The 27025-nt window shown below is 38.3% G+C and overlaps 1 protein-coding gene across 1 annotated transcript in view; it reads left to right on the top strand.

The window, feature by feature from the left end:
• The window catches only part of SLC28A3 (solute carrier family 28 member 3), a 37825-nt gene that overhangs the window by 2742 nt on the left and 8058 nt on the right, over positions 1-27025 (top strand). Inside the window, exons 2-13 of the mRNA XM_030968942.1 lie at positions 4934-5038; positions 8974-9056; positions 11548-11639; positions 13027-13216; positions 15087-15231; positions 16550-16663; positions 18032-18109; positions 22522-22602; positions 23564-23644; positions 24643-24768; positions 25069-25199; positions 25974-26142. Of these exons, the coding sequence (XP_030824802.1) occupies positions 4934-5038; positions 8974-9056; positions 11548-11639; positions 13027-13216; positions 15087-15231; positions 16550-16663; positions 18032-18109; positions 22522-22602; positions 23564-23644; positions 24643-24768; positions 25069-25199; positions 25974-26142 (1395 nt within the window). The remainder of the gene's footprint in view (positions 1-4933; positions 5039-8973; positions 9057-11547; positions 11640-13026; positions 13217-15086; positions 15232-16549; positions 16664-18031; positions 18110-22521; positions 22603-23563; positions 23645-24642; positions 24769-25068; positions 25200-25973; positions 26143-27025) is intronic.

Raw genomic sequence — 27025 nt, forward strand, 5'->3', positions numbered from 1 at the left:
GATTTTAAGAAGATACATAGCTTTCTTTATCCATACTGCCAGTCTTCCCTACCATGTTCCTACCCTTCAGTAATAAAGTATTTAACTTAATAAAATCCAATGCAGTTGTTAAGACCTACATGCTAAAGTTGCCTGCTTTGGATGCTGCCTCATAGGTACAATCTATAGATTTCTGCACTGTTTATAATGAGACATTCAGATTGTCATTTTTTTTCATCTTAAAAATGTCGTGTAATTTAAGGAACTTAGATCAATCAGTATCCTCAATTCAGAAAATTGTTCCTGCTACGCGCCTATATACCAGCATAACAGATTTTGTATCTATAGCTACAATAATGTCATATGCAATGTGTGGAAATGCTGCTGTGTCTCTTGCCTTCAAGGTGGTTCAGTTAACCTCTCATACATGGCACTGGCTGGCTGGAGGACCACTACACTTGCCCGCAGTTTCCTGCTCAGAAACCCTGTATTGCTAATAATAACCCTAAAACTGAGATTGGATTTACCTAGCTTGTCTTTAGTCCTCATTAAAGAGGCAAAACTTTTATCTAATCAGTTCTGATAATTCAGATCTCTGATAACATTAAACATCAAGTCACACTTATTCCATAAGGAATTATAAAAGCTGCATCTTAAAAAGGAACAGTAGGTGGGATGAATAAACTGCCGTACAGTTAAAAGCAACACAGAGGCAAACATAAATACAGGGCAAAGGGAAGATAACAGCTAATAAATATTTATTGTTCACTGGCCTCCTATCCCTAGTGTTATGATGCATTAAACAGCCTGTACCTGTTTCTGTAGCAGAGCACGGAACGCAGCACACTCTTAAGAAGTTGACTTGAGGAAGGATCCCCTTTAATATTCTGTCCTTTGCTCACAGTGCATAGGACATTTGTATTGTCACAAGGCATGCATCCATTTCATTCAAACAAGCTTAAAACATATCCTAAAAAATACAATTTTTGTTTATTGCCATTTTTCACTGTTTCCTAGATACTCTTGTCTGGTTGGTTAATTAAGACTATAGATGTTATTCAGAACTTATATTTCATGAGCATCCCTGTTATGTTTACCCTTAGGAATGAAGATGGCATTGCACTGCATTATTTAACTAGATCCAGAGAGGAAATTATGTAATCCTTTTCCACATTTTCAAAACTTGATTTCCAAAGCCATACTTGGGTGGTTTTTTTTAATTAAAACCCCTACATTTCAGGATAATAGCCAACTATCCTACCCTGAAACCTAAATTTTTTTAAGAAAACGACAATGTACTCAGAGGTGGGGAGTCTTATTTACAGTCCTTTTCAAAACAGCCCACGAAGACGTAGGCTGCTAAGTTTATACCTGGCAGAACCTTTTTGTTATCTGTTGTTTATACAACTCATTTGCTGTAGTTTAGTACATGGATAATGAATATTCATCCTTCCTGCCTTGTAGACTGAGTTTTATAATTCGACAGGTATTTATGAGTGCTGTGATTATTAATTTAAATAAATTCTTCCTCAATATTTAAAATGCATTTAAACTCCAGAATCACGGCACTGGCTAACAAAAGATAGTACATTAGGGGAAACCTAGATGAATGGTGTTCAGGGTAGCTGAATATTTAAAGAAAAGCAAGTTTTAAACTGTAAACTAGATGGCTTAACTTCTGCTGGGCAAATACAATGAAAAATCTCTTGAGATGCAGAAGAATCCGACATTATAACTTTAACTATTTTCTTTTGAAGCATCTGTTTTCCAGTCAGTTCCTTGAGTATCCTGATTCTAATCTCCAACATAATGTAAGGACCCACCCTTAAACCATAAACAGTTTAAGCAGCTGCCTCAATGCAATGTTGGTCATCCTATTTTCCTCCCTAACTAGCCTGAGCATTACACCATCTACTACAGAGTGTCTACTATTGTTAAAAACACAACAGAAGCTAATAGCCCTTTGCAAAATCCATCCTACTTTAAAATCAAGGAGGAGTTGGCAGGGAAGATCAATGAATGTAGTTGTACAACAATACTAGGTGAATTAACAGCTCGTCAAGAGGGAACTAAACAAATATTGAAAGAGCATACACAGTTGACACAGCTATGTCCTTGTCATTTAATCAAGTATTTTACAAGAGGGGAATTCCAAGCTCTTAAAGTAAAGCAGTTTGTGAAAGCAGAAACAAGGTTTCAAAACAGTTGTCATATTACAAGCATTCAAAATAGATGGGCCAATTCTGTAATCCTTTAACTGTGTACTAAAGCAAAGAGAATTTTCTGAAGCTTCTCTGTGAACTTCCTGCTTTCTCATGTCACCTGGAGGTTGAGGGGGTTCAGAAGTGACTTAATATGCTGCTGTACTGGCCTGTGCTCATAACAGGATTGTGCTAACTATAGTTCCTAAGGCCTGAACTCCCACTTTCTCTTGCGCTGTTTTGTTCTCCAGACATTTATAGGGAGTTGAAAAGGATACTGATTAAATGAGGTAGACGTTTTCTGCCTGTGCTGAGCTGCTTACATATAGCAATCAGCAACAGTAGGTGATAAGCACAGACCAATATTTTGTTGAGGCGTTCCTTCAGTACCTCAGATACTAAGCAAGCAGGAAAGGGGAATAGGTAATTTTATTTGTCACTTGAATATTTCTGTTCTTACTAGAAATCAAAAATAGATTTTTTTTTCTTAAAACAGTAGGGTTAAATAATTTGTTTTCACCAAACAAAACAAAAAATTCTATAAAGGGGAGAATGAAGACCTGGTTCTTAAAAAATCGCCTGTGAAATAAGAAAACAACTCAGCTTCATGGCACTCATTCAAAGACTATTCTAGTCAACAGAAATCTTACTAGAGCAAACGTGTTAACAATAGTAATTAACCAGTTTCTACTGAATCAGTAATAATCCAGAAATGTTATATGATCAGTTGAAATAGCATCTTTTTAAATTCACAGAGAAGGACAGAATTCTATCAATCTGCAGTGTGGGCTACTGAGTTCCAGCAATTGTGTGATGCTCTTAATGGTTTTGTTACATTACTCATACATTCATATATTTTACTTATTCTATAAATGAAACTTCTTATGTAATTATTGCACTTGAGCAGTGGGTTCGCCAAAGTGACTTCTAGAGGTGTCTTCCAACATAGATTATCCTTTACTTGTGTATTTCATGAACAGCAACTTGCATCATTATTATTTTTCACACATTTACTGAAAAAATGCTAGGAAATCTCTGCTTTTTCTACCTCAGCAGCAAGTATAGAACTCTTCAAAGACAACATTCTCAGGTGTGTGTGGGGTGTCTGTATGTGAATTACAGAACACTTTGCACTTTGATTTTGCAAGGCTGTCCTCTGTAGTATTTTTAATATATCTCAATGCTACAGTTAATCTCTGCTTCTTGTGATTTTTTTTTAATTGTATGGCATGTTCAGTAGTTGTGTTTGTTGCTGGCTGCGGGGGCAGCTATAGCAAACCCCTCTGATAGTATGGTTAGCAGGCAAACAAGTGACAAGTGTTTCTAAACAGAAATGCCTCTCTTAAGAGAAAGAAGTGAGGAAACTTATGTATCAAGGCCACAACACTTGAATAAAAAACCTCTTGTGACTCTCTCTTCTCCGAGACACAAAAAGTTACAAAACCACTTTGACTGAAACTGATTTTTTTGGGAAGTTTAGAGGCAAAGTATCTTTAAGGAAAAGTGTTAGTAAGGATTGTGTCTAGTTGCTTCTAAGGCCGTGTTTCTGCAAAAAGGCAAAATTCAATTTATTTCTAGTAGTACTGCTTATTTTTGTCTTTAGAAATTTTTATGAATTTACCATGATTCAGGTTATTTTGTATTGTTCATGTGGAAGTGATTGTTTTAATTGAAAATACTGATTTACCGAGTTTATTACCATGTAAATAATGAGATACTTCATGCAATAAAACCCAGTGAAATTATCATACTGTAACTGCTGCCATAAGAAACCACTGAAATACAAAACATTCACAACAATTGCAGATGTAAGTTATCTGAAATTTTGTTTAGACAGCTTTCTTACAAAACCAGATGTTCTCACACCATTAAAAAGAGATATCCTTCAAAACATTAAGAAACAAGAAAAATGAGATTCAGGATTTATTTCAAAAAATTAAAATTAAATGGGCTGGTTATGGCTGTCTTCATCTCTCTGATAAACGGTATAACTCAGAGGATTAATGGGATAAAGCTAACTTCTCTCTTTAAAGATGCCCTGAGTGTTTTATTCTTAGAGTAATACAAGTACACGTTCACATTTATTCCATCTGTGTAAGGAGCATGAATACTGGAGCAAAGGTACTAACAACTGGGCAAGGCCCCAAATAGTCCATTTTGCCCTTGCTGAGGAGAAGGCCTGGAATTTTATAAACTTGTTGAACCAGTCCTGAGGAAATGGACAGCACAATTCACTGTGGGAGACATGTGACTTTAGTCAAGAAAAAAGCAGATTCATTAGTTGAGCACCATTCATGACCAAGGCACCTTTGTGCAGTAGTGCAGGGACTTGAACAGCCCAGCTCTGCACACCAAGTTTTGGGTCCCCTGTTGTTGTAAAGTAGCACAGAAAATTGTAGAATCATTTAGGTATTAAAAGACCTGTGAGATCATTGTGTTCAACCATTAATCTAGCACCACCATGTTCACCAATTAACCATGTCCCCAAAGTGCCACATCTATAGGTTTTTGGAATGCTTCAGGCATGAATCTGTCACTTCCCTGGGCAGCCTGTTGCAATGCCTGACCACCCTTTCAGTGAAGATATTTTTCCCAATATCTAATTTAAATCTCTCATGGTGCAACTTGAGGCCATTTCCTGTCACCCACTCACCTTCCATGGTAGCCCAGGCATCAGATTATAAATCAGTTCTTACTGTACACAAGAAAGGCTTTCAGCTTCTGATTTGAACCAATGTAATTTCTGGTCCTAGAATGACAGCGATGATGCTGTGGGTGATAAAAATCTGAAAGGCCTTGGAGACAATTCACAGACAACCAAGAATTCACAAAATAAGGAAACAGTGCATATTAATCAGGTATGTTTTTTATTTTTTTTCTTTCTTCCAAATAACCTTATGAAAATTAGTAAACATCAAAATTAATGTCAGCAATGTATTAGTATATCCAAGGCAGATATTCTGACAAAATCTGAATATTATTTAAAATGTTCTATTCTCAAAAAATACATTAAAGAAAAAAAATTGCACGTGTAGGGTTCAGAAGAAATGTATTCCAATGTCATAATGGCTTCATACACAATACAAAAGAGGTATCAGAAGTGGTAATCAAGGGGAAGACTGGATAAAGAGTTGCCCCAGAGTTGCCCCATTTTCTCATAAGAAGGTGAAAAAAGAGAATCTGTAATCATTGGTTTTAGAGATACAATCCTTCAGTCAGACAAAGAATTTATATTACTAAATATCTAATAAAAATTAATATTGAATTATTAAATAAATGTCCTAAACAGGGAAAATTTCAGACAAACACAAACTTGAGGCAATTGGTCCTGTGTAAAACTGACCAGAGAGGAAGAGATCACAATGCAGATTATTGTAATAATAAACACATTTATTTTTACTTCTTTTGACTGTATGTTGGTTTAAGCCCACATACTGAGTATCCCACTATGAAAACATGAGAGTCAGGTTAAAAAAATCCGCAGGTATTTCACCATTGTTAGGTATTAATATTTTCACCTCCTCACTCCAGAAATAACTTGCTACTCTAAAAATTCTCTTCTATTGTAATCATATCTATTTGCCAAGTTTGGTAATGGTACTCAAAGCAGCATATAAGAAATACTTGATGCAGTGGGTACTCATTTCTATCTTCTATTGTTTTCTTGAATATGATCAGAAGCAACAAAGGCATGGTGCAAAGTAATGTCTCTGCTCTCAGAGTTGAATTAATTTCAGATATACAGTGATGGAAAGGATCACTTAGACTGTTCAGATAAGCACTCCTGGAAACTAGATTGGAAGCTGAGAGATCCTAGGAGAGAACGGTGGTAGATGATGTCTATACCTTCATCTTCAAAAAAGCTGGGAAAAAGGAAATTGTTAAAACAAAACAAAACAAAAAAACTCTAAAGGACTTTCAGAACTGATTGAAACTGTATAAAATTGGAGAAAAGTACTGACATCTATGAAAGCTTTATTTTTATCAGGGAAACCAATTTCCCACTGAAAAAGTTCATCTGAAAACGTTCTGCCACTACTTGGTGTAAGAGTATCAAAGATGTGTATATTTGCACCAGCAATTTCTGTGGTACACTGTGACAGAGGCATAAAAATTTATTTTGAGGGTCTTTACAATATGGACTTAGCAGTGTCTCCCTTTGCTTGCAGAAGTTTACATGCTCCACACAGCCCTTAGGTAACTCTCAGCAAGGGCCAACACTCCATGAGCCAGACCTGGTATCATGTTTGGCCATGAAAAAAAATAAAAGGGGTTTGCATCCATTCTCCAGTTTCCTTTTGTATTTGTAAGTGACAACTTTCACACAAAGTTGTCTTTGATTTGAGATTTTCTCACATTTTAATGTCATTGTAGGAAAGCATTTGTGACAAGAGTGACATAGTAATATTCTAAGAATATTAAATACGTTGTGAACAATGTGAAAAGATGTAGACTGATGCTTTTGTATTTGCAATTTCAAAAGAAAAAGTAGCTTATATTCTCAAAACAAACCATATACTTCAGAAATTCAGAGTCAGAATTCAGGCTGTGGGTGATCCAGACACAGGGAGTATGTTGTGGCATGGGGAAAAGAGATGGGAGAGCATGACGTGGCCTAGGCAGTGCAAGAAGTGGTGGCAGTAGGAATGACGGTGGGGATGAAAGCAATATCTGTAGGACATGAACTTCAAGCTGTGACCAGGAGAGTTGCCACAGTGCCAAAGGGAGTGCAGCTGCCTGGGAACGTGAAAGCATGGCGCTTCCACCCAGAGGGCTGGGACTGTCTGGATTTTATATGTAGGTTAAAAAAAATCTGTGAGAAGCAGTGGTATGCAATATATTCCAAATTTAGTCTCAGGAATAAATGATATTTACATATTATCACCACTCAGTGTCCCTCAGATAAGAAGCCTACCTTGTACAGCCATTGAGAAGAGTACTGGCAGTTACCAAAAGTAACTTAGTAGGCATTTTTCAGGTTTGCTTTATTTCACAGTCAAGACCAAAGAGCTAAAGAAACAGAGTTTAGTGAAGATGCAGTCATATGTTGCAGTGCAGCTCCATAGCACCCTGCTCCAAAAACTGCAGGCAAGAGGACCTACAGATTCCTGCTGGTCTTATGCTGAGCTTTCCCTAGGAGAACGAACAGCAGCTTCCATGAATATATTCCCCTGGTCTCACCATGTGTTAGGTTTTGCCTTTGAGATCATTAAAGCCTGAAGATACTTGACAGGCTGAGAGAAATGTGGCTGTTCAGCTGGGAGAAGAGAAGCTCCAGGGTCCCACTGTGGTCTTTCAGCACTTAAAGGGAGCTCACAAAAAACAAGGAAGAGGAACTTTTTATAGGGGCATGTAGTCATAGGACACGAGGGACTGGATTTAAATGGAAAAAGGGTAGGTCTCTATCAGGTATCAGGAAGAAATTTTTTACTGTGAGGGTGATGAGACCCTGGAATGATTTGCCCGGAGAAGTTGTGGGTGCCCCTGAAGGAGTTCAAAGTAAAACTGATTGAGGCTTTGAGAAACCTGGTGTAGTGTGGGGTGTCCATGCCCATGGCAGGCAGTTGGAACTCTGATCTTTAATGATCTTTGAAGTCCCTTCTAACCCAGGCCATTCCATGACTCTGTGGTTCAAGTCTCTCCCTGGCAACTAACAGAGAGCTTTCCAGGGCTTCTGGCAGCAACTGCAGCAGGACAGACAGCCAGAATGCAGGGGCCAGTGCAAGGTCTGTGGTGGGCCTTGCTTTCCACAACAGACTGGGGAATTGACTTACTGTAAACAAAAGTGACAAAATAACAAAGGTAAACACACCTGCAGATTGTCACTGCTCCAAAGGTGGCTGAGCACTGTGGGCCGCTCTTGTGAAGAGGGTAGGACATGTCTGCCAGGCCAGGCCAGGACTGTCTGTCATCACCCTGGTCATGGCCAGACACTCTAGGCCGCTCAGCCGGTCACAGTGCTCAAAGGGAGAGGCGTGAGTGCCGCATGCAGGTACGCTGCTGTCTTTGAACACAATGGTCACCTGCCCCGGGCCCTGGCCACTCTGTAGGCCCCACCATGAGCATGGAGGTAAGTAGCCATGGGACAAGCTCCATCCTTGTTCCTCACCAGAGTGGGACAGGGGACGAGGTGCAGCGTGGGCATGACGGTAGCCAGGGGGGTAGCCAGCCCTTATGAGTGTGCTAAGCAGCTTCGGGGCTGTGCCCCTCCTGGCCCTCAAGGCAGTCCCCAGACAGGGTGCAGGGCAGCCTGTAGTCATACAAAAGCTTTAACAGTGCCATGATTATCTGGGCTCAGGCAACAATTTCTCTTAAGAATAAAATTCTCGACTTAGTTAAATTTTTAAAACACTGAGCATTGCTCAGTTTAACCAGTCTCTGTATACAAAAGTTCCATCATATCAGTTCTGCAAAGAGACAAGCAACAAAACCTGGAGGTGTATATAGGAGGTGCTGGGCAAGCTGGCTAATTCACAGTTTGCTCTTTTCAACTATAGGCAGTACAGGGCCTCCAGCTATGAGGCCCTGCCCTCTTCAACTCTGAGTAATGCTGGTATTTTTCCCTCCTTTATTTCCATTTTGAGAAATTGTGTGGATGGCTTGGGAAACTCCTCAGCTGGTCTAAACACCAATCACAGATTTGGTGGCAGGTGGGAGAGCTGGAGCCATGAATGCAGTGAAGGCAGGAAATTCTAGAGGCTGCTTCAGCCAGCTGCTAGTGGGGATGGTTTTTTGCACCTTACCTAAGAAGCATAAACCCTTCTGACAACCTCAGCACTGATCTGCTTTCCAGGGGGATGAATACATCAATATTGAGAGTGATCTGCATGAAAACAAACGTGCCTCCATAGATGATGAGCAACCACGCCTGAAAGGGTAATGTGTTTTTGCATGAGTAAGTCTTCCGCTCCATCCTGGCCCAATGAAAAAGCTGCCAGTGTTTATGCTTCTGGAGTGACAGGTCTAAATTTCACTGCCATACCCCTATGCTACACAGACCTTTGTATTGCCTAGCAATTTTTGTAATACAGAAACACAGCTTGTTTAAAATTATTATACCTTACAAATGAAATCTGTGATTGTGGAACTATGCTTTTAAAGCCTACCAAATTAAAGGAGCAATATTTTTTTTCTTGTACAATAACTTCTTTTCCAATATTTCTAGAGCAGTGTTTTTTACACAGAGGTCTTAAAGAGTGGTCTCTTTCCGGAAGTTGAAGATTCACTAGTGTCTTTCAGTTTGCATAGCCATTTGCTCCAGCACAAAGTAAGAACAGAATAGCTGTGAAAAAAGCCATTTTAGTGGAACAAAAGTTTTGCTTTGTGTTTGCTCTGCTTCCAAGTGATCACAAAGTGAAAGTACACATCCACATTTTACTTGAGGATTAGGTATTTTTGTGAAAGCTGCAAGCCCTGTTTAAGGCATTAAAAAAGTTAAGACACAATACTTAAAATCATATTAAATGTTCATGTGTGTCACTGATTTCTTCCAATAGATAGTACTGAATAGCCTGCAGTCTAAGACATAGCCCTTTTGAAAGATTAGTCTGTTGATAACACAGATTCACTGCAAGTGCAAGGTTTTAGCATTCGCTTCTTAAGTGCATGCACAACAGAAAATTGATTTCTGAGTTACAAAATGCAAACAAGCATAGTTTTGACATATATAAATATTTTACATTAATGTGCTAAAGTGAGATCTGTTTTTTCAACATCTTCAGTTATTTTTCAAGCCTATTGGATCAGCTTTTAGAAAAGAATGTTTCCTTAGTAAATTAACCAAATTTTATAAGGAACATATTTTTTCTGCCACTTTTCAGAACAGAGCTGCATATTTATGACTTTTGTACTTAAATATTTTAAAATATTGTGGTACCAAAGTCGTAAAAGCCTAAATTAATAAAGTAAAAAGGAGAGAGCTGTTAGATAAAAGGAGAAATTACAAAAAAATTGTAATCTGAAAGTAAGAATTTTAAATCCCAAAGGGCGCATAAGTAGCAGTAACGGTATTTTTTCTTTGGATGATGGATGAACCATAAATTTGATAAAGTAACTGCCTTTTTCATCTATTTGTCTCTCATTTCTCCTTTTTTCTTTCTGCTGAGATTGGGTAGATACCCTAATGTTCTTACAAGTTAGAAAAAAATGTGCCATGATTTGTGAAGCTACAGGAATTCCCAGAACTGAAATTGAAGTATCAAACAATCAGGATTTCTCTGAGAACCTATTACTCTCTGTACTTGCGAAGGAGTGTGCTCCTGCTCTGTTCTTCAGTGTATTGATATAATTTAAATTAATATTTCTTGTTTCTCTTAAATTTATTTTACATTAATTGAGGTTTTTTGAGTGCAGAAAATAAGGGTATTCATGTTGGATTTCAGTATGCATCTAACTCCAGCTGCATTTATTTTCCAAACAAGTACAGTCTGGATAATTAGCATCTCTAAATATAACATTGCCTTTATGGACTGGGAATGCAAGAGACTGCTTCAGAGATGTGCATCTCTAAAGCAGTGTCTCTGAGATGAAAGAGACGTAGCTGTAATCTTTTTCCAGCTTGCACAATATGAAGGTGTTTTTTTAGCCACTGCTTCTGTAATTGATGTAAGTCTACATCACCAGCATATTTAACATTGGAAACCTCTGTTGAATTAACTCCCTTAACTGCTGTTTCCCTAAATTTTGACCTCCCTCATGAAATCACGCTGTTACCTTTAGTGAGGAAAACAAAGAAAGTGAAATGTGTTATAATTGGAAGAACTGATACTAGAGCATGACATTCAAATATAACAAACCATTTTAACTTCCATGAGATGATGAGATGAAAAGTTAGTGCAATAACAACCAAATTTTAAAAAGTACAGAAACATCTATGCATGCTGTAGTAAGGTTTTAGATGGGTATTTGTTATTTTACACACACACAAATGCAGCCTTAGGCCTTCACAATTACAGCAATACTACTAGTCCACATCATAATGCTGGACTGGCTGTATTAACAGATTTTGTGGGTCTAGTAATGGACACTGAATCTTATAACTATGCACTCAGTTTGCATCAACCCTGTTAACAGATCTCTTCACAGAAGAGCCGCACTTCAGAGGGTAGCAGAACTGACCTGCTGACTTTGGCCCATTATGTAGATGACAGATTGTCCCATTAGATATCTGCCGTATTTTTTTTTTTTCACCTGTCCAACATTAACACAAAGAAGTCCCTCTCAAAAGGAACTTTATATTTGGCACTTTGAGATCAAATATAATCCTCTCCAAATTCAGTGACCTTCAGTGGAGAAATTTTGACCAATTTAACACAGTTTTCTTCTGCAAAAGCTTACATGTCTATTATTTTGGGGTTTTTTTCCCTAGGCATTTAGAAAAAAGATATGATGAAGTCTGTGAATTTTGCAAGAAACATAAAACCAGAATTCGTTATGTGGTCTATGGAATTTTAATAACAGGTACAGTATATTACACCCAGGATTGCTGAAGCCTTCTTTATTTACCTGTATGAGACTATAGGCTGCACTGTCTTTGTCTGGAATAAAAACTCTTGACTCTCTTTAACGATGTATTTCAAAGTAGTTAAGAATTTAGTTGCAGAGAAAATTCCAGATTGCAAAACCTCCACTCATTCCCAAACATAACAAAAGCACAAATCTTGCTGAACTGCTTCTCCAGCAGGTTTAAAGTCTGACTAGCAATTACACTTGTGATAACAGCATAGCTCAGACTTTGGGTCTACTCCATTACCAGCTGACTCCAAAATTACAGTTTCAGTAACTTGTCCAAGACCATGAAATCATTTTAAAAACTGTCAGGCACCAAATAGGACTGAACTTAAGTTATCAGGCTGGAAATGAAAGCTTTCTTTGCTGACCCATATCATTCCATATTCACTGCAAATTTTTTTTCTGGAGTAAATGTACTTATGACAGTATGCACTGCAAAATCATTCAGATATTCTTCTTTCTCCCTTTCCTAATTAGCCAGTAGGTTGGTTTGTTTCCTTCTACTTCACCAAGTTTGTTTTTGAGATCTTCCTACTTGAACACTGGGAACACAGAGACTTGAAATATGTCCATGAGTACACCAGGAGGTGGTTATAAAAGTGTTGCTTGCATGCTGAGTATCCTGCCCTCATAACTAATCTTGTCGTGCTTTATCATAGTACAGACATATTATGGCTCCAGAAACTGAGTGACTTCTAAGAATATGTCAGGATTTTCTTAATTCCATAAAAACCAATTTGCATTACAAAAATCAGTAGTCCTTCTATTTTATTTGCAACAGATGAAATCCAATCATTCTTTACAATAACTGATTTTTTTTTTGGCCAGCATTTATGTGCAGTGAACCCGTCAAATAAATAATTTCATAGCTACTTTATGAAATAAGTTACTTTTAAGCTTCACAATTACTTGAGGTCATCAAATCAGTCGAATGACATATAAGTGTTTGTTTCTAGTTTTATTGGATAAACTCATCCTCTTGAAAAAAAGAGCATGACTCATGCTCTTAATTCATAGTTTTTACATAGGAAAAAGAAGTTCCTGTAGATGGGTTTCACTTTTCTCAGTGATTAACATGTTTCATATGAACTTACCTTGGCAAAAACATATAATCTGCTTTGACAGAATGAAAGCCACCTTTCATATCAATGAGCATATCGTACGTAACAAAACTACCCAAAAAAGCATGATTTTTCAGTATTTAGGCTGAGAATCAGAAAAGCACCTAAAAGATAAATGCAGGCCTGACTTCGATCACCTCTTATAAATTTAAAATTTGATCCTGTTTTAAAAAAGACCAACCTACCTGACATATATATTCTTGTTTCTGTGACAGCATACTTGGCAGTAGTTATTGCAGCCTGCACTTTGAATTTTCAGAGAGCTTTGCCACTCTTTGTCGTCACTGTCCTAGCCATCTTCTTCATCTGCTGGGATTTTTTTATAGCTAAGTATGAAGACAGAATTGCTGCATTCTTTTCCCCTGGAGACCGGTATCTGAAGAAACAGTGGTTTTGGCTGAAATGGTAAATATTAATTACTTTCTATTTATGTAGAAGGACAATGCTCTAGTCAGGTTACCCCTGTGCTTTTATTTCAGCTTTACTTCCCCATAAGAACAGGGACATGGGTCAATCACACATATCTCATTAAAATCACAGAATAATTCAGTATTTACCAGGAAATATCAGAAACACATTCAGGATTTCAATGCAGTAGCTAGGGATCAAGAGTCTTGGCAGAAAGCATAGGAGAAATACCACAAATTGAGGTGGGAAAAGTTTGTGGTTGAAAAAGAATATGTTCACAAAAGTTCATGTGTGTTGCAGCCTTTTGCATTCATTCTGAAAACCAGAAAGTTCTGTACTGTTCACAGAGCTGTTAGGTTCATATGAGCCTTAACTCTAACATTTGCAAATTGCTAAAGATTAGAGTATATTATCTAGACCCTGTTTTTCCACATATCCCCCTAGCAATTTTTACTTGACCTTCAGGAATCAAAACATGCCAGCCAGATTTAATGTCATAATAAGGTTGTATGACCTTACATATCCTTTGAAATAGTAGACATTCATCTGGTAGATATATAGTAGATAATTAGACCTGTCAGACACTTATTTCAAGTATTCCTGAGCTGTGACCGGGGATCTTGAAGTTATCTGTGGCAAAATAAGGAGAAAAAATAATCTCGTAGACCAAAGAAAAACCATATGAAATATCATATAAAAGGAAAACGAAATTGGCCAGCTACCATCTGATTCAGCTAGGTCCCCTACTAGCTGAGAAAGAAAGAGTTTTAAGGAGGAGTCATTCTCAGTTCAGGATAATGTCCCAGATTATTCTTAAGATTTAGAAATGGCTTTGCTAAGAAAGGTGTTTTAAAGATTGCAGTCGTTCTGCTCAGCAGCCATATTAGAGAGCAGTCACACAGAGGCATTTCCATTAGATGATCTGGCAGCCTCTCTGGGAGAAGTAGGAAAAGGAACAGGAGAGCCCTGAGGAACAGATGGCACAAATGGGGGCAATAAGTGCTGTATTACCTGGGCTGCAATCTTTAAATTGTACATATCACAGGTTAGGTGCTTAACTGTTTTCTTCCATCAGAGAGAAAGTCTTTCAGGTGTAGAAAGGGTTACTCAGCATTGCAATGACCAAACCATTTTGTGGAATTTGCCTGCAATGTTTTTAATCCCCATCTAAACATCGAATTGATGTATCTAGCTACCACTTACTGTTAGACAAAACTAGCATTAAAGACTTGGGACAGTGTTTCCTCTCTGTGATTTATTGTGTTGTCTTCCAGTCTGTTGTTACAATAATTACCTTCAATAAATAAGCTTAAGGTGGTTCTGATAGTGGTAACCATAGAAACACTGAAACACAGTAATACATGTCATTGTTTTTGAGATAGCTGAACAGACTACAAATGGTTACAAAGAAATGAACTGTTTATAGCCTGCTCCTCAGTAGAGTGTGTTTCATAGGCCCACCAGCTAAACAACACAGTGCAAGTCATAAATACCACAGCCTCTCTTGCCCAGAACTAAAGATTCAACAAAGGAAAGGAGGGGAAAGAAAACAAAGATGAAGTGAGAAAGGAAGACATCACATTTCATTTAATAGAAATACCTCTCAGGCTAGAGTCACTCATGCTTTTCTTGGGTTTCCTCCCATACTCTGTCTTGGAGGACATTTCTTCCAGATGCCGCCAAGAGGTGTTGCCAGAGGCACATCAGCAAAGGCAGGTTCCTGCTTGTGTAGAGCTACAGGTTTCAGTGAAATACATTGTGCAAAGAGTTTATTCACAAACAGAGATGTAAATGTTTTGGGTATGGGAAGGGAAATTAATATCCCAAACGTCTTCTTCAGGATATCGTGATGCTTTTTATTTCCTAGGGTGTTGTGTGCAGCTCTTATTATAATGATCATCTGCTGGCTCATCTTTGACACAACAAAACGAGGATCCCATCAGCTAATTTCTTTTGGTGGGCTTGTGATGTATGTTGTCCTGATGCTTATCTTTTCCAAATATCCAACCCAAGTGAGTATTTATTCCATTATGCACTTTTGGGGATTTTTTTATTCTGCGTTTAAAAAGCTATTCACCTACCCTAGCACCAAGTCTAGTAAAAGTAACAGATGTGGGAAAGTAAGAATATAGCCTTGTCTGAGACCAAGCACTGCGTTTAATTTCTGAGGAAAGTAATTTTGCTGTTGGGGACCATGTATGGGGCTGTATCAACGCCTGTCCCACTATCTGGGAACCTGCTGTCCACCTTCTGTTCCAGCCCTGGTACAGTTCAAACTGGAAACTTCTCTATGCTTTCACCCACAGGAGCCTCACCACAGTCCTTAGCACATCACAGTCACTTATTTGAGGACATTGTTATCACATCAGTACAAATTGCCTGGAACCAGTGATATGATAGACTTATATAGCTCTTAGCCCCTCACAAGTTTGTTTTCCACTGCAAATTCAGCAGCTGGGGCTGAGCTGATGTCCTCACTTTTTGCTCACCATTCCCACAGGCTCACAAATGCCATGTATTTTAATTTTCCATGAGAAATATCCGCTCTATTTTGCCGTGGTATTACAAAGGGCTTTGTTCAGCCACCACATTTACCACTTCAGCTTTTACTCCTGTTTGCATGCCTCATATACCTCTGCATTCTTTCATTAATCATACATACATTGTCCAGGTCACCAAGTTTTCCCAATACTTTTCATTACTTTCATCAGTGCTGAGACTTTCTTAACAGGTGAAGTCCTCTCAACAAGGACTAATGAACTTGCCATATTCTTTGCAACTGCTACTGTCTCCAACTGAGGTGAAAACTCATACTCCAATGCTTTGTGCTCTCCCATGAGCCCTCATTGTACCTAACTGGTTTGTGTTATTTGAATATGATCTGATTAAATTAGAGAATGCCATCGTAACTCTTTGTTTTGTAAGTGATTTGATTCAATTTTCACAAAACAAAGGTGTTTTCTGAGGCAGCAGAACAGGAATCATCAGTGTAGTGAAGAAGAATTCATCATAAGCAGCTGCAGTTTCTCCCATGACTGCCTTTATATGATGAATCACAATATAAAACTGAGCAGTTCTCAAGTATCAAAAGTCTTTAAAGCTAGGGGACATAAACAGAGTTGAAATTACCCAAGGACAAACCCTGTAGCAAAATCTCCTTATGCTCTGTCCAGTTATGTGAAGATCCAAGTCCCCTACAACCTGTTTTGGCAGCTGCTCCCATTCTGTAGTATAGTCAAGCTACCCCCTTACATTATTTAAACAAACATCCAAAGTAAACTATTATTTATTTAAATAACAAGCAGTTTCTTTATTTTTCTGTGTATCTAGGTTGCTTGGAGACCAGTATTTTCAGGAATAGGAATGCAGTTTATTCTTGGGATTCTTATTCTGAGGACCAAAGTGGGTTTTGATGTATTTAACTGGCTAGGCATTCAGATCCAGGTAAGCTATTGAGCAAAATCCTTGCTTGTTTAATAGAATTTTTTGTCTTGAGAGTCTTAGATTATACAAACAGGTTGTTCAAGGATCCATTTGTCCCTTGATTTTTTCTTCTCTTGAGAAAAACTGGATTCTCAGAAAGGTAATTGGCTTCCTGAGTTCAACCTTCTTCTCTTTTTTTTTTGTTCAGTTAATACAATGGTCAGAGTAATACCATTTATTAATGGCTTTACCATCATTGGGCTGAAGTTATAAATTGGCATTCTTGAAACACAAATTTCTGTTGTGTCAAGGCACTCATAGGAACTCTTAGAAATGGCTCAACTCCAAATCATCCTTGCAATAAACACAATATGCTGAAAAGCCTTGGGATTCAGGGCACAGCCCTAATTATCTTCAGAGCAGCAACATTCCTGGCGTCAGAGACATTTCATAGTCCTCATGACATACAAGAAAATTAATTCAGCTATATACAGGTGGAAAAATACAAATCTGCATGCTGGAAGGGATCTCTAGAAAGTGGACAGGATCCATCCACAGGTAGCCCTGCAGACACAAAGTTTTTTAAAAAGTCGGTTACTGTAAAGTAGTGAATAAGCGACATCCAAAATATACATCGGAGAGTACCCACTGAAGGACGTTCAGACTTTTCATCTCAGGGATACTGTTCTCACAACTGTATTTCACAGGTAATTAAGGACATGTAAAACCAGACAGAGCAGAATGTACTGTCGCTGTGCAGGAGCAAAGGCACAGATCTGATGTCTGCCTAATCTGCAGGCAGTGGGAATCATCTGGGTTTTGTCACCAGGTTCTCAGTCTCTGAGTGAAGCAGGTCTGGTACCCCTTTTTGCTAGCTTCATGTTCTCAAGTCACAGTCTATCCTGTCAGAACTAATTACTGTCGCTATTATAAACTGTACTTTAACTCCATTTTTAAATGGTATCAGTAATGCATATATTTTCATCAGAAGTATAAAAATTCAAAATTTGAACTAGAAGATTCCCTCAGGCTAGCTCTTAGCTGCACCTTTCAAAACTCATTACTTCAGCTGTCAAATCTCCATTTTAAGCTATATAATTCATTGTAGTTATTTGCATCAGATGGAGCATAGAAGTGCACCATAGTATTGGGATTAAAAAGTAAATTTTTTCCAGTGTAGCTCATGGCCTCTATTGTGTCAGGTACTTGACAGAGCAGAGTGGATACCCTCCGTTCAGCCAAATACAGTCAGCAAGGCTTGGACCCTACAAATCAGAGCCCAAGCTTCTTGGACGTGACCATATTTCTGCAAGACAACTAGCAGTATTTTGTATGGTTTTGGCAGGCATCCAGAGCTTATGGGTAATTTACTTTGCTTTCTGCCCCCAGACTTTTCTGGAGTACTCTGATGCAGGTGCCAGGTTTGTGTTTGGTGACAAATACACAGATCATTTCTTTGCTTTTAAGGTAAGATGGTTATTATACACTGTATGTGGCAGATAAACAATGGTAAGAGGAACAGTATAGCTGGGAAATAAAGTGCGTGGTTTGTGATACCTATGTAGTCACCAGAGAAATCAACAGCTAAACTATTCCTTATTATGTTATATTCTGAATAGAAAATTTGGGACCACTTTCATTCACTGCCAAACACTGAGTTAGATTGCCCTTATTTAGTCTAATTATAACAACAACATATATTGCATGTATACAGAACTTTAGAATATTTTTCTACAAGGAATAATTTAAAAGCCTTGTACCTGGCCACTGACAGAAATATTACCTCCTACCTATCTTCCCCACCTCTCCATGAGTAAAAATGCTCTACCATGCCATGCTGTTGTACCCTTAAGTGCTGTACAGACCACTGCTTCACAGACTTCCCCTTGAAGAAGTGGAGAGCCTAGATGTGTATTTATTCATGCCTGGGGGAAGAGCTAGAAGCTGCCTAAGCAGGAAGAATTACATGATATTGCATTAGTAAGATCACAGAGGGATTTCCCATCTCTCTCTTAAGAGATCTTCCTGGGAATAGCTGGAATACAGCTATTCTGTACCTGCTCTGTGCTCTCTAATCTGCACCAGCATCCTTCCTGGTTTTGCTCTGAGAAGCAGTTCATGCCACTATGCCTATTTAGGCTGTAATCAAGAACATACAAAGCAAAAGAAAACCCAAACCCAAATAACAAATAAATAAACCTGAAACAAATATGGGAAATGTATTAGGACTTACTTGGAGATCATTCTTTTGATATTTCAGATATCTGACTGCGGGCTTACATGCCTTTTCTTTTTTTTTCTTGAGGTGATATTCCAAACTAGATGTTCTGCAAACTTTTCTCTTTCATTACTTGAGAGAGAAGGTTCCATCTGTAAAATAGCCTGCTACTAAGAACAGTCAGAACATCTTAGAAGGGAAAAAAAATTTAGGCATTTTATCAATAAATATGAATTATATTTTAAGAGCAGTTCTTTTGTACCTTTTGTTTCACTTTCCAAGCTCCTCCTTTACTTAAGCAGGTATTTACTTTACTTATTTGAGTGCTCAAATATGTGATTCTCAACTACATGTTTTAGGGATGAAATTATTTAATTCCCACCTCTCCCCGCCTCCCCCCCAATTTTTCTCATGATTTTTGGCAATGCTTTATGAATATGTTTCTTCCAAGATGGTTCTGAGTACTCACTGGTAATGCAAGATACTTTGCTTACTAAAGCCATAACTAGGGACTAGACAGCCAAAAGTTTGCTTCTGTGTAGGCAAATATACATCAGTCTTATCCTATGGTTCAAGCCAGCAAAATAACGGAATTTCTAGACCTTGTTTCTATAACAGGTACAAGTAGATTATTCTCATATTGAAAAACAAGAAAGCCAGTTGGTTTTCAGAGCTGCATATATATAAGAATATATACGGTAAATGGAATATAAATATGGTAAATGGGATTGCAGACAAGTGTATGGAAACACGCTCCATCTGCTTCTTCTCTAGACAGGGAATTCCCTCTTCCAACAACAGTGAGTGACAGCCAGCCTGTTCTCTCTTGAAACACTTGTTATTTATTTAGACATTTAGTAGGTCCAAAGTGCTTTTTTGTGTCTTTCAGATATTTTATAAGGTTTGCATGTTGTGATGAGTTCTTCAAATGTTGCCCCAAGATATTTCAAAGCATCATCCATAAGACAATGCTTAGCTCCTCAGAGATTAGACGAGGGGCAGGATATGTCTGTCAGAGTCCAGTTGTATCCACACTGCATCCTCAGCAATATGCAGGGACACATCAGTTTTCTGCCAGGTGAAGTGGACACGTTACCAGAGTGGACACATCCCAGTTGTGCATATGCACACTTGTACATGTTCTGACCAGTTCTATCAGTCCTATAGTGTCTTTGAGCAAGCACACGGTTCTGGAAGCACTAGTTAGTCAAAAATGCACATATTTGCATGCATAAACTGGTTTATTTTAAATATGTATTTGTGCAAGCAGATGCAGAATTTCAGAGTTCTGAAAAAATACCCACTTGCCCACATAAATAAGCGCTTCCAAGTACTTAAGTAAATGGAAAAGACCTTTTGGTATTAAGTCTTCTATCCTGTTTACTACAAAAGACAAAGTTTGCTTTGAGCAAGAAAGAAATTAGACTTCTGTTATATCTCTAGCTTCTTTTTTACACCAGGAGAACTATGGTTCCCTGAGAAAAGCTTTGCTTTCAAGGTCAAAATTTAGGAGTGTATGAAAAAGCTGGATGTTTCTTAAATATCAATAGCAACTTTTTTAAAGGAAAATAGGGAAAAAGTTAAACATCAAGCCACAAATTAGGAGGGGAGTTGAGAGCAGTCAACAATTTTAACTTCCTCCTCTGTGTGGTAATAACAAAAGAAAAGGCAGGGGAGAAAGATACTAATTTTACTAAACTAAACTGCATGGCAAACTGTCCCTGCAGAATTGCAAAAAGGTTCAAGGAACCAAGCCAGAGAAAGCAGCATTATATTGACTTGTTGAACAGCACAACAATATTGGTTAATTGCACTCTGTCCTTTCAGTGAAATGTTCTGATCATCGAAATTGAGTTTCTAAATGTGTATCAAAATTGTTTAGAGTACCAACTCTCCTCTAGAAAGGCATAGAGTCTATGTATTGAAAAGATCTGAACTAACAAAGTGGTTTGTTATTTTTCATTCTGTTACTTGATTTTATTTATAATGCATTATGTCATTAATGAACACACATGAAAGCTTCCTAGCCTTCGTGGCTGTGGGAAAATGACTGCGGGCTCTGTGCACTGGTAACTGAGGATACACTTAGAGGAAACTAAGGGGTTATATTTGCATTTTAACAGGAGTTATAATGCAGGGTAAATCACAATTGCTGCTTTCTGGATGGAATATGGTTGCTGCATTACTTGAAACCCTTCCAGAATGATTCTCCATCACCTGTTGAGGGGGATGGAAAGGAGGGTGGAGTGGAGTGGAGGCACCACACCAGACTCAGTGGAAATCCTTGCAGGGAAGGGAACTTGGTGGTACTTTGTAGCTGATAAACTGCATACCAGCTTATAAACAGCATACCAGGGAAAGAGGGGAAGATGTCCCACTGCTGAGCCAGCAACTGTGGCAAAATCCCTCTCCTTGGACAAACTTGCTTCATTAAAGCCTAATAATAATAATATTAATGTACACCTCCATGTAAAGTTACCTGCTCCTGATGTACGAACACCCTCACAGGAATGCACTCTACATTCTTTCTGACTTTATCTTTAAAAGCAAAGGGAGAGAATTTTGTGCTAATCAGTAACAAAGGTATGTATGACTAGAGTCACTCAAACTCCACATAAACATAAAGAAATAATATATAAGTAAGTTGAGAAAAAGGGAAAGTTAAGGAAAACTCCATCTTAACTGCTGGGATCAGTCAATGGTCTGAACCTGTCTTCGTCCCCATAGGGACAGCTATAAACTGGTAAGAACCAGGCTCTATGTGCCCTGAATATTTTACTCGGGATTAGAGCCTGTCTGTGTATTCCTTCAAGTATATTTTTGCAGTCAGTTACAATCAGCAACAATCTTCTAACCATGTCACAATCTTACATTTATGAGAGTGTTATTCCTGAAATTATTAGTGTGAATCCTTTATGGGTGCTGGCAATTGGTAGTGGGTAATACACTCTAGTAAAGGGCAAGACCTGCTGAGAGGACTCCCTTATGCTGGTGGTGTGTTTCTCTAAGACAGTCAAACTACTCTCCAATCCAAAAGGACTGCTCAGTTAAGGGTCTCGCTAATGGGATGCTGGAAGACTGGTCAGCTACAAGGGTCTTGGCTTACCTGGGACACTGACAAACAAATTAAATGCTATGGGGCAAATAAGTCTCTCCACACTAATGGTCTAGGAAGCCTCCCCTTTTCACAGAACTGTGGTAGTGTTTTAGCTGTAACTAATCTGTCAAACTATTTTGGACCTTTTGGGGGTGGATTTTTCTTTCTGTTGTATACTAGGATAGAAGTGGTGGTGTCCTGTGTATTTCACATACTTGAGAATCAAGTTCTATTGGTTTTATTCAGGGTGAAAACCCAATCAGAGTGGTTTTAATAGCCCATCAGAGAGTGGGTTAGGCATTCATGCAATTCTTTTAAATTATGTTGAAAGAAAGTATTTTTCAGTATCCACTGTGAGAGACCTATATTCGCTTTTTGTATTTAGTAAATATGTACCTTTAAATAGATTCTTTTTAAAGGATGTAAATGCTTGAATTGACTTAAACATGGCTGTAAACCTTTGTATGTTATGCTAAGCTAAACAGTTTCTAAACAATCACAGTTGTGTTAGAGAGCTATGCAGATAAATGAAGATGTTTTAATGATCTTCTGTCTTCAAATCAGGTATTGCCAATTGTGGTTTTCTTCAGTACGGTTATGTCTATGCTTTACCACGTTGGATTCATGCAGTGGCTTGTTGGAAAGGTATGCACTTTTGCCAATTAGATGCTCATTTGGCTAGTGTGGGAAATGTTTTGAACATGTGCAGAGGAGCCATAGCCTGGAAATATTTCCAGATGTTGCCATTGCAAAATCTTGATTGGCATCTCTCAGTCTGGTTTCATTGATTATGTCATATTAATTGTTAGATTTGCCTGGTTAGCTTTAGCATTCTTCTGATGCCATACTTGCTTAAATCTTCCTTTCTGCCTGCTCTTTTCCCAGCCCTCAAAGTGCAGGATGGAGATTAAATCACAGAGAGTGGATTTCTGCTAAGTATTCCAGTCGCAATCACATATACCTTCCTATCACAGATACCCAGATAAGATCAAAGCAGGTTCTTCACCTCACTCTCTAAGTGTTCATTTCTGTCGGCATCTATGTCTTGTGCTACTGTCTACATCAAGTCCACTTTCTGTCGTCTCTGTCCAATAAACCTGTCAAACGAGGGAAAAGATCTTCCTCTATGGTAGTTAAACCTAATTTGAAGATATTCTTAAATTAAAAGTTCTTTGCCCTTTACATTCACAGGATTGTTATAAAGGCATCATGAATATTGCCTAGCTGACATTACTGTGCTAAAATTGCAATGAGGCATTTTTAGCCTTAATCTAAGTTTCATATCTTTTTCCTTCATATGATCCAAGTATTTTTGGACAAGAATATAAATAATAAGAACACATCAGAATATCTGCTTTGTTTAATTTAGTTTAACATTTTTATGCCCAGAAGGAACCTGGAGTACTTTCAGTTCTGCTAAATTACTTCTCCTCTGTCTTATTTTAGCATGTACCAATTACACAAATGTGCTATACCTTTAAGCTGAAATCATTAACTCAGGAAGTATTGTAACATGTCTCTGAACTCTTAGATTGATATGGTTAACTCGAGAAAGGCATGGAACAGGCAGAACAAATTTTTGTTTCTTTTTTAAAAATCATTTTAGGTTGGTTGGATAATGCATGTCTTCATGGGAACAACTCCTGTTGAGTCTCTGGTAGCTGCAGGTAACATATTTGTGGGACAGGTGAGCTGGAGCACAAAAAAAACATGCTAGCATGTAACAATATTACAGAATTTAGGGAAATAATGCTGATTATTGAACAGTTGTGTATTAAAAAAATAATCTCTTTCAAAGCTAGGATTCCACTACATCAAGTCTGATGATCAGTTTCCAAAATTTCAGTATGTTCATATATCGGTAGTGATGCACAGTGGAAAGGATTTGGGAAGCGATATGTTTTCCCAACAGAAGTTCAAGCATAAATGTAGATGCTAGATCTCCCTGGTAGACTACTCCAAAGCTATGAAGAAATAACAATTTCAGGGGGGTTTTTTCAGTTGAAAAGGCAGGTGGTATGAAGAGATGGCATACAAAGCAGGCAAGGGCAGGAGAGAGAGACAATGAGGAAAACTAAGATCCAGGGCTAGCGGTATTTGCCTTATTCACAAAAAGAGTGGACAGCATCTAACAAGACCGCTTTAATGGGAAGTGTATTAAAACCACATTTACAATAAGGTCTGTCCCAAACTTAGAAGAAATGTAGAAAATCAACAATTAACATCCAAGCCCAAATGCACTATTAACATGATATTTAGCAGTGGTGCATCGCGACATCACACTGCTTCACGATTTAGAGTGGTACCATTGCATGACACTGCCTCTAGGATGTGCTCACACACATGCCAGAGGGGCGTGTTTCACTTGACTAAAGCCTTATCTGTGCTGAGACCTGTGGCTGTCCCTAAGTCACTCAGAACTGGAACAGAATTTCTTGGCAGTTTCATTGTGTTTTGCAGGGAGACAGCAGAATGAACCAGCCAGAATTGTCTTCAGACATTCTCTTTCTTGGTATAGAAAAGCCCCAATCTATTGAAATTGGAGTACTTGCTAGCACTAGGATTAACTAGTCAAAGATACCTAAGAAAGTATGATGCAGACACTCATTTTCCTGCCCTTAATAAAAGAAATCTTTGGGTTTTTATTAGGGATTTCTTAATTTGGTGCTTGTTTTACCCTTCCAGACAGAGTCTCCTCTACTGGTACGGCCTTACTTACCGTATATCACCAAATCTGAACTCCATGCAGTCATGACAGCAGGATTTTCAACTATTGCTGGAAGTGTCTTAGGAGCATATATTTCTTTTGGGGTAAGACAGGGGGAAAGAACTAGAAAATAAATGGTTTATTTGAAATCTTTTAAGTATTTCACCCAGCTGCAATGCTTTGAAAGTATCCCTCAATCATTCCCACTGTTTGGGTTTCTTTGTCTCTGAAGGAATTAGCCACAAAAATCCCTGGCCTTCTCTTCATTTCCTTATGAGCAATATGAACATTTAATGACATCCTGTAGAAAAATAATACGAACAACTAAAAAAATTAATTGCATTCCTACATGTTTGTGCATAATATGGTTATCATGGAGTACTTTCTTTCACCTGGAATTCTAGGTTTCCTCCTCCCACCTACTGACTGCTTCCGTTATGTCAGCACCAGCATCATTAGCTGTCTCCAAATTATTCTGGCCTGAAACTGAAAAGCCTCTGGTAACTCTGAGGAGTGGCATACAAATGGCAAAAAGGTAAGCTGATCTAGGTACTAGTTAATACCACTGCAGAAATGAGGTCTGGAAAAATAACTGCTCAGACATAAATTTTAAGGGCATTATGTGGTAGGTGTGCAAGCAATAAATTAATTACAGACTAAATACTGCAAATGGTTGATTTATGAATTCTGGTGAGCGTGCCCTGTTACAATCTAACATATGCCAAGGACCTGGGCCAAACTGTAAACTCCAAAGAAAGAGGGAAATAACTACCTGAGGTGACCTGCCATGAGGCTTTCCCTTTTGTAATATTATTGTCTTTTTTCTGTAATGAATCTGCAAATGCAAACACGTAAAAAGCAAAAGCAAAGCAATAATTTCACAACAGCAGCAAATTTGTTGCCCATCTGTAGGGACATTTCTCTTGGCAATGATAGGCAAAGCAAAAAGGCTTCTAAGGATCTGCTTCTGAATGACCCAAGCATTTCTGCAAGGGCTGTGTGGGAGAAGAGCAGTGACCACTGCCTAATACAAGCAGTGCTACAGTTTTGAGATCTGATCCATACCTTGCCCAACCCTGAATGTACCAGAATTCATCCTCAGGGCACCACAAGCATATGCTTCAAATGTCTGCCATGAGAATTGACAGGAAAAGCCTACTTCACCTTCATCATTCCTCTTCATTATTTTCTCTATGAATGTACAGACAGCTTCAGTACTACAATTCTAATCAAGTACATGTGCCTTTTAGTTCTGTTATTTGTTCTTGAATTTAATGTTCACACTCTGGTTTTCTCTTCCTTGGCAAAGTGAATCAAAGAATCTGCTAGAAGCAGCCAGCCAGGGTGCCTCTACCTCCATCGGGCTGGTAGCAAACATCGCTGTGAATGTGATCTCCTTCCTTGCCCTGCTGAGCTTCCTTGACTCAGCCCTTTCTTGGGTGGGCAATTTGTTTGACTATCCACAGCTGACCTTTGAGGTATGATCTCCAGGTTATTCATGCAGCTGACATACATGCATAATTTGTCTTTCTCAAATTTAAGTGCTTGTGTGGTTTGTTTGTTGTTGTTTCTTGTTCTCATTTTGTATTTTAACATAATCTAAACCCATATTTTATTTGCATGTTCTGAAAGATTTCTTAACAGTTAAAGTAAAATTTTTACCATTTAAGTATTTCTGTATCTATTAGTCCACCTATTGTTTCCCTCTGTGGTATTCTTGCTAACTCCCAGGGTATGTTTATACAGAGCAGGCTAGCACCTGCCTCCTCTGACTTGGCAGTGCAGCACATCTGTCAGCTACATGCTTGCCAAGCCATTAACATCTTCAGCTAAACATAAAAGTGTCTTTATCTTCAAAAGGTCCCATCAAACCCTTAATGCTCACCGTGTTCACTTATATGGGGACACGGGGGAAAGGCTGGACTTGCCTGAAACCAGACTTACTCCATATCAGTTAGTTCTCAATATAATTACAAAGTAAAACTGTACCCAAATCACTCAACAGAGCAAATGGGTTTCAAACAGGATTTCTGTTTGAACCTAGGTCAATATGTCATTTTTGACCCAGTGCAATCACGTAGTTTCAGTGTTTATGGCCTTTTTGTTTTACAAGACTCTAATAAAAGCCCTGGGAGAAACACAGATATAACTTGTGTTAAAGGTGCTGCTGAAGTGAATAGCCACTCATAACAGATATGGCTTCAGCTTCACTAAGTTATTATTACCCTGCTAAGCTTTCAGAGATCTCTCACTGCACCCCATACACTCATAGCTGAGGAGAGTCACAAGTATACATGCCTTAGGCATACTCGTGCAGGGGCTGGTATTTTCATAACTGCTGGGTGGTGTAAGATTTGGACA

This window comes from Camarhynchus parvulus, chromosome Z, assembly GCF_901933205.1.
Source record: "Camarhynchus parvulus chromosome Z, STF_HiC, whole genome shotgun sequence".
In the NCBI taxonomy this organism is placed as follows: Eukaryota; Metazoa; Chordata; class Aves; order Passeriformes; family Thraupidae; genus Camarhynchus; species Camarhynchus parvulus.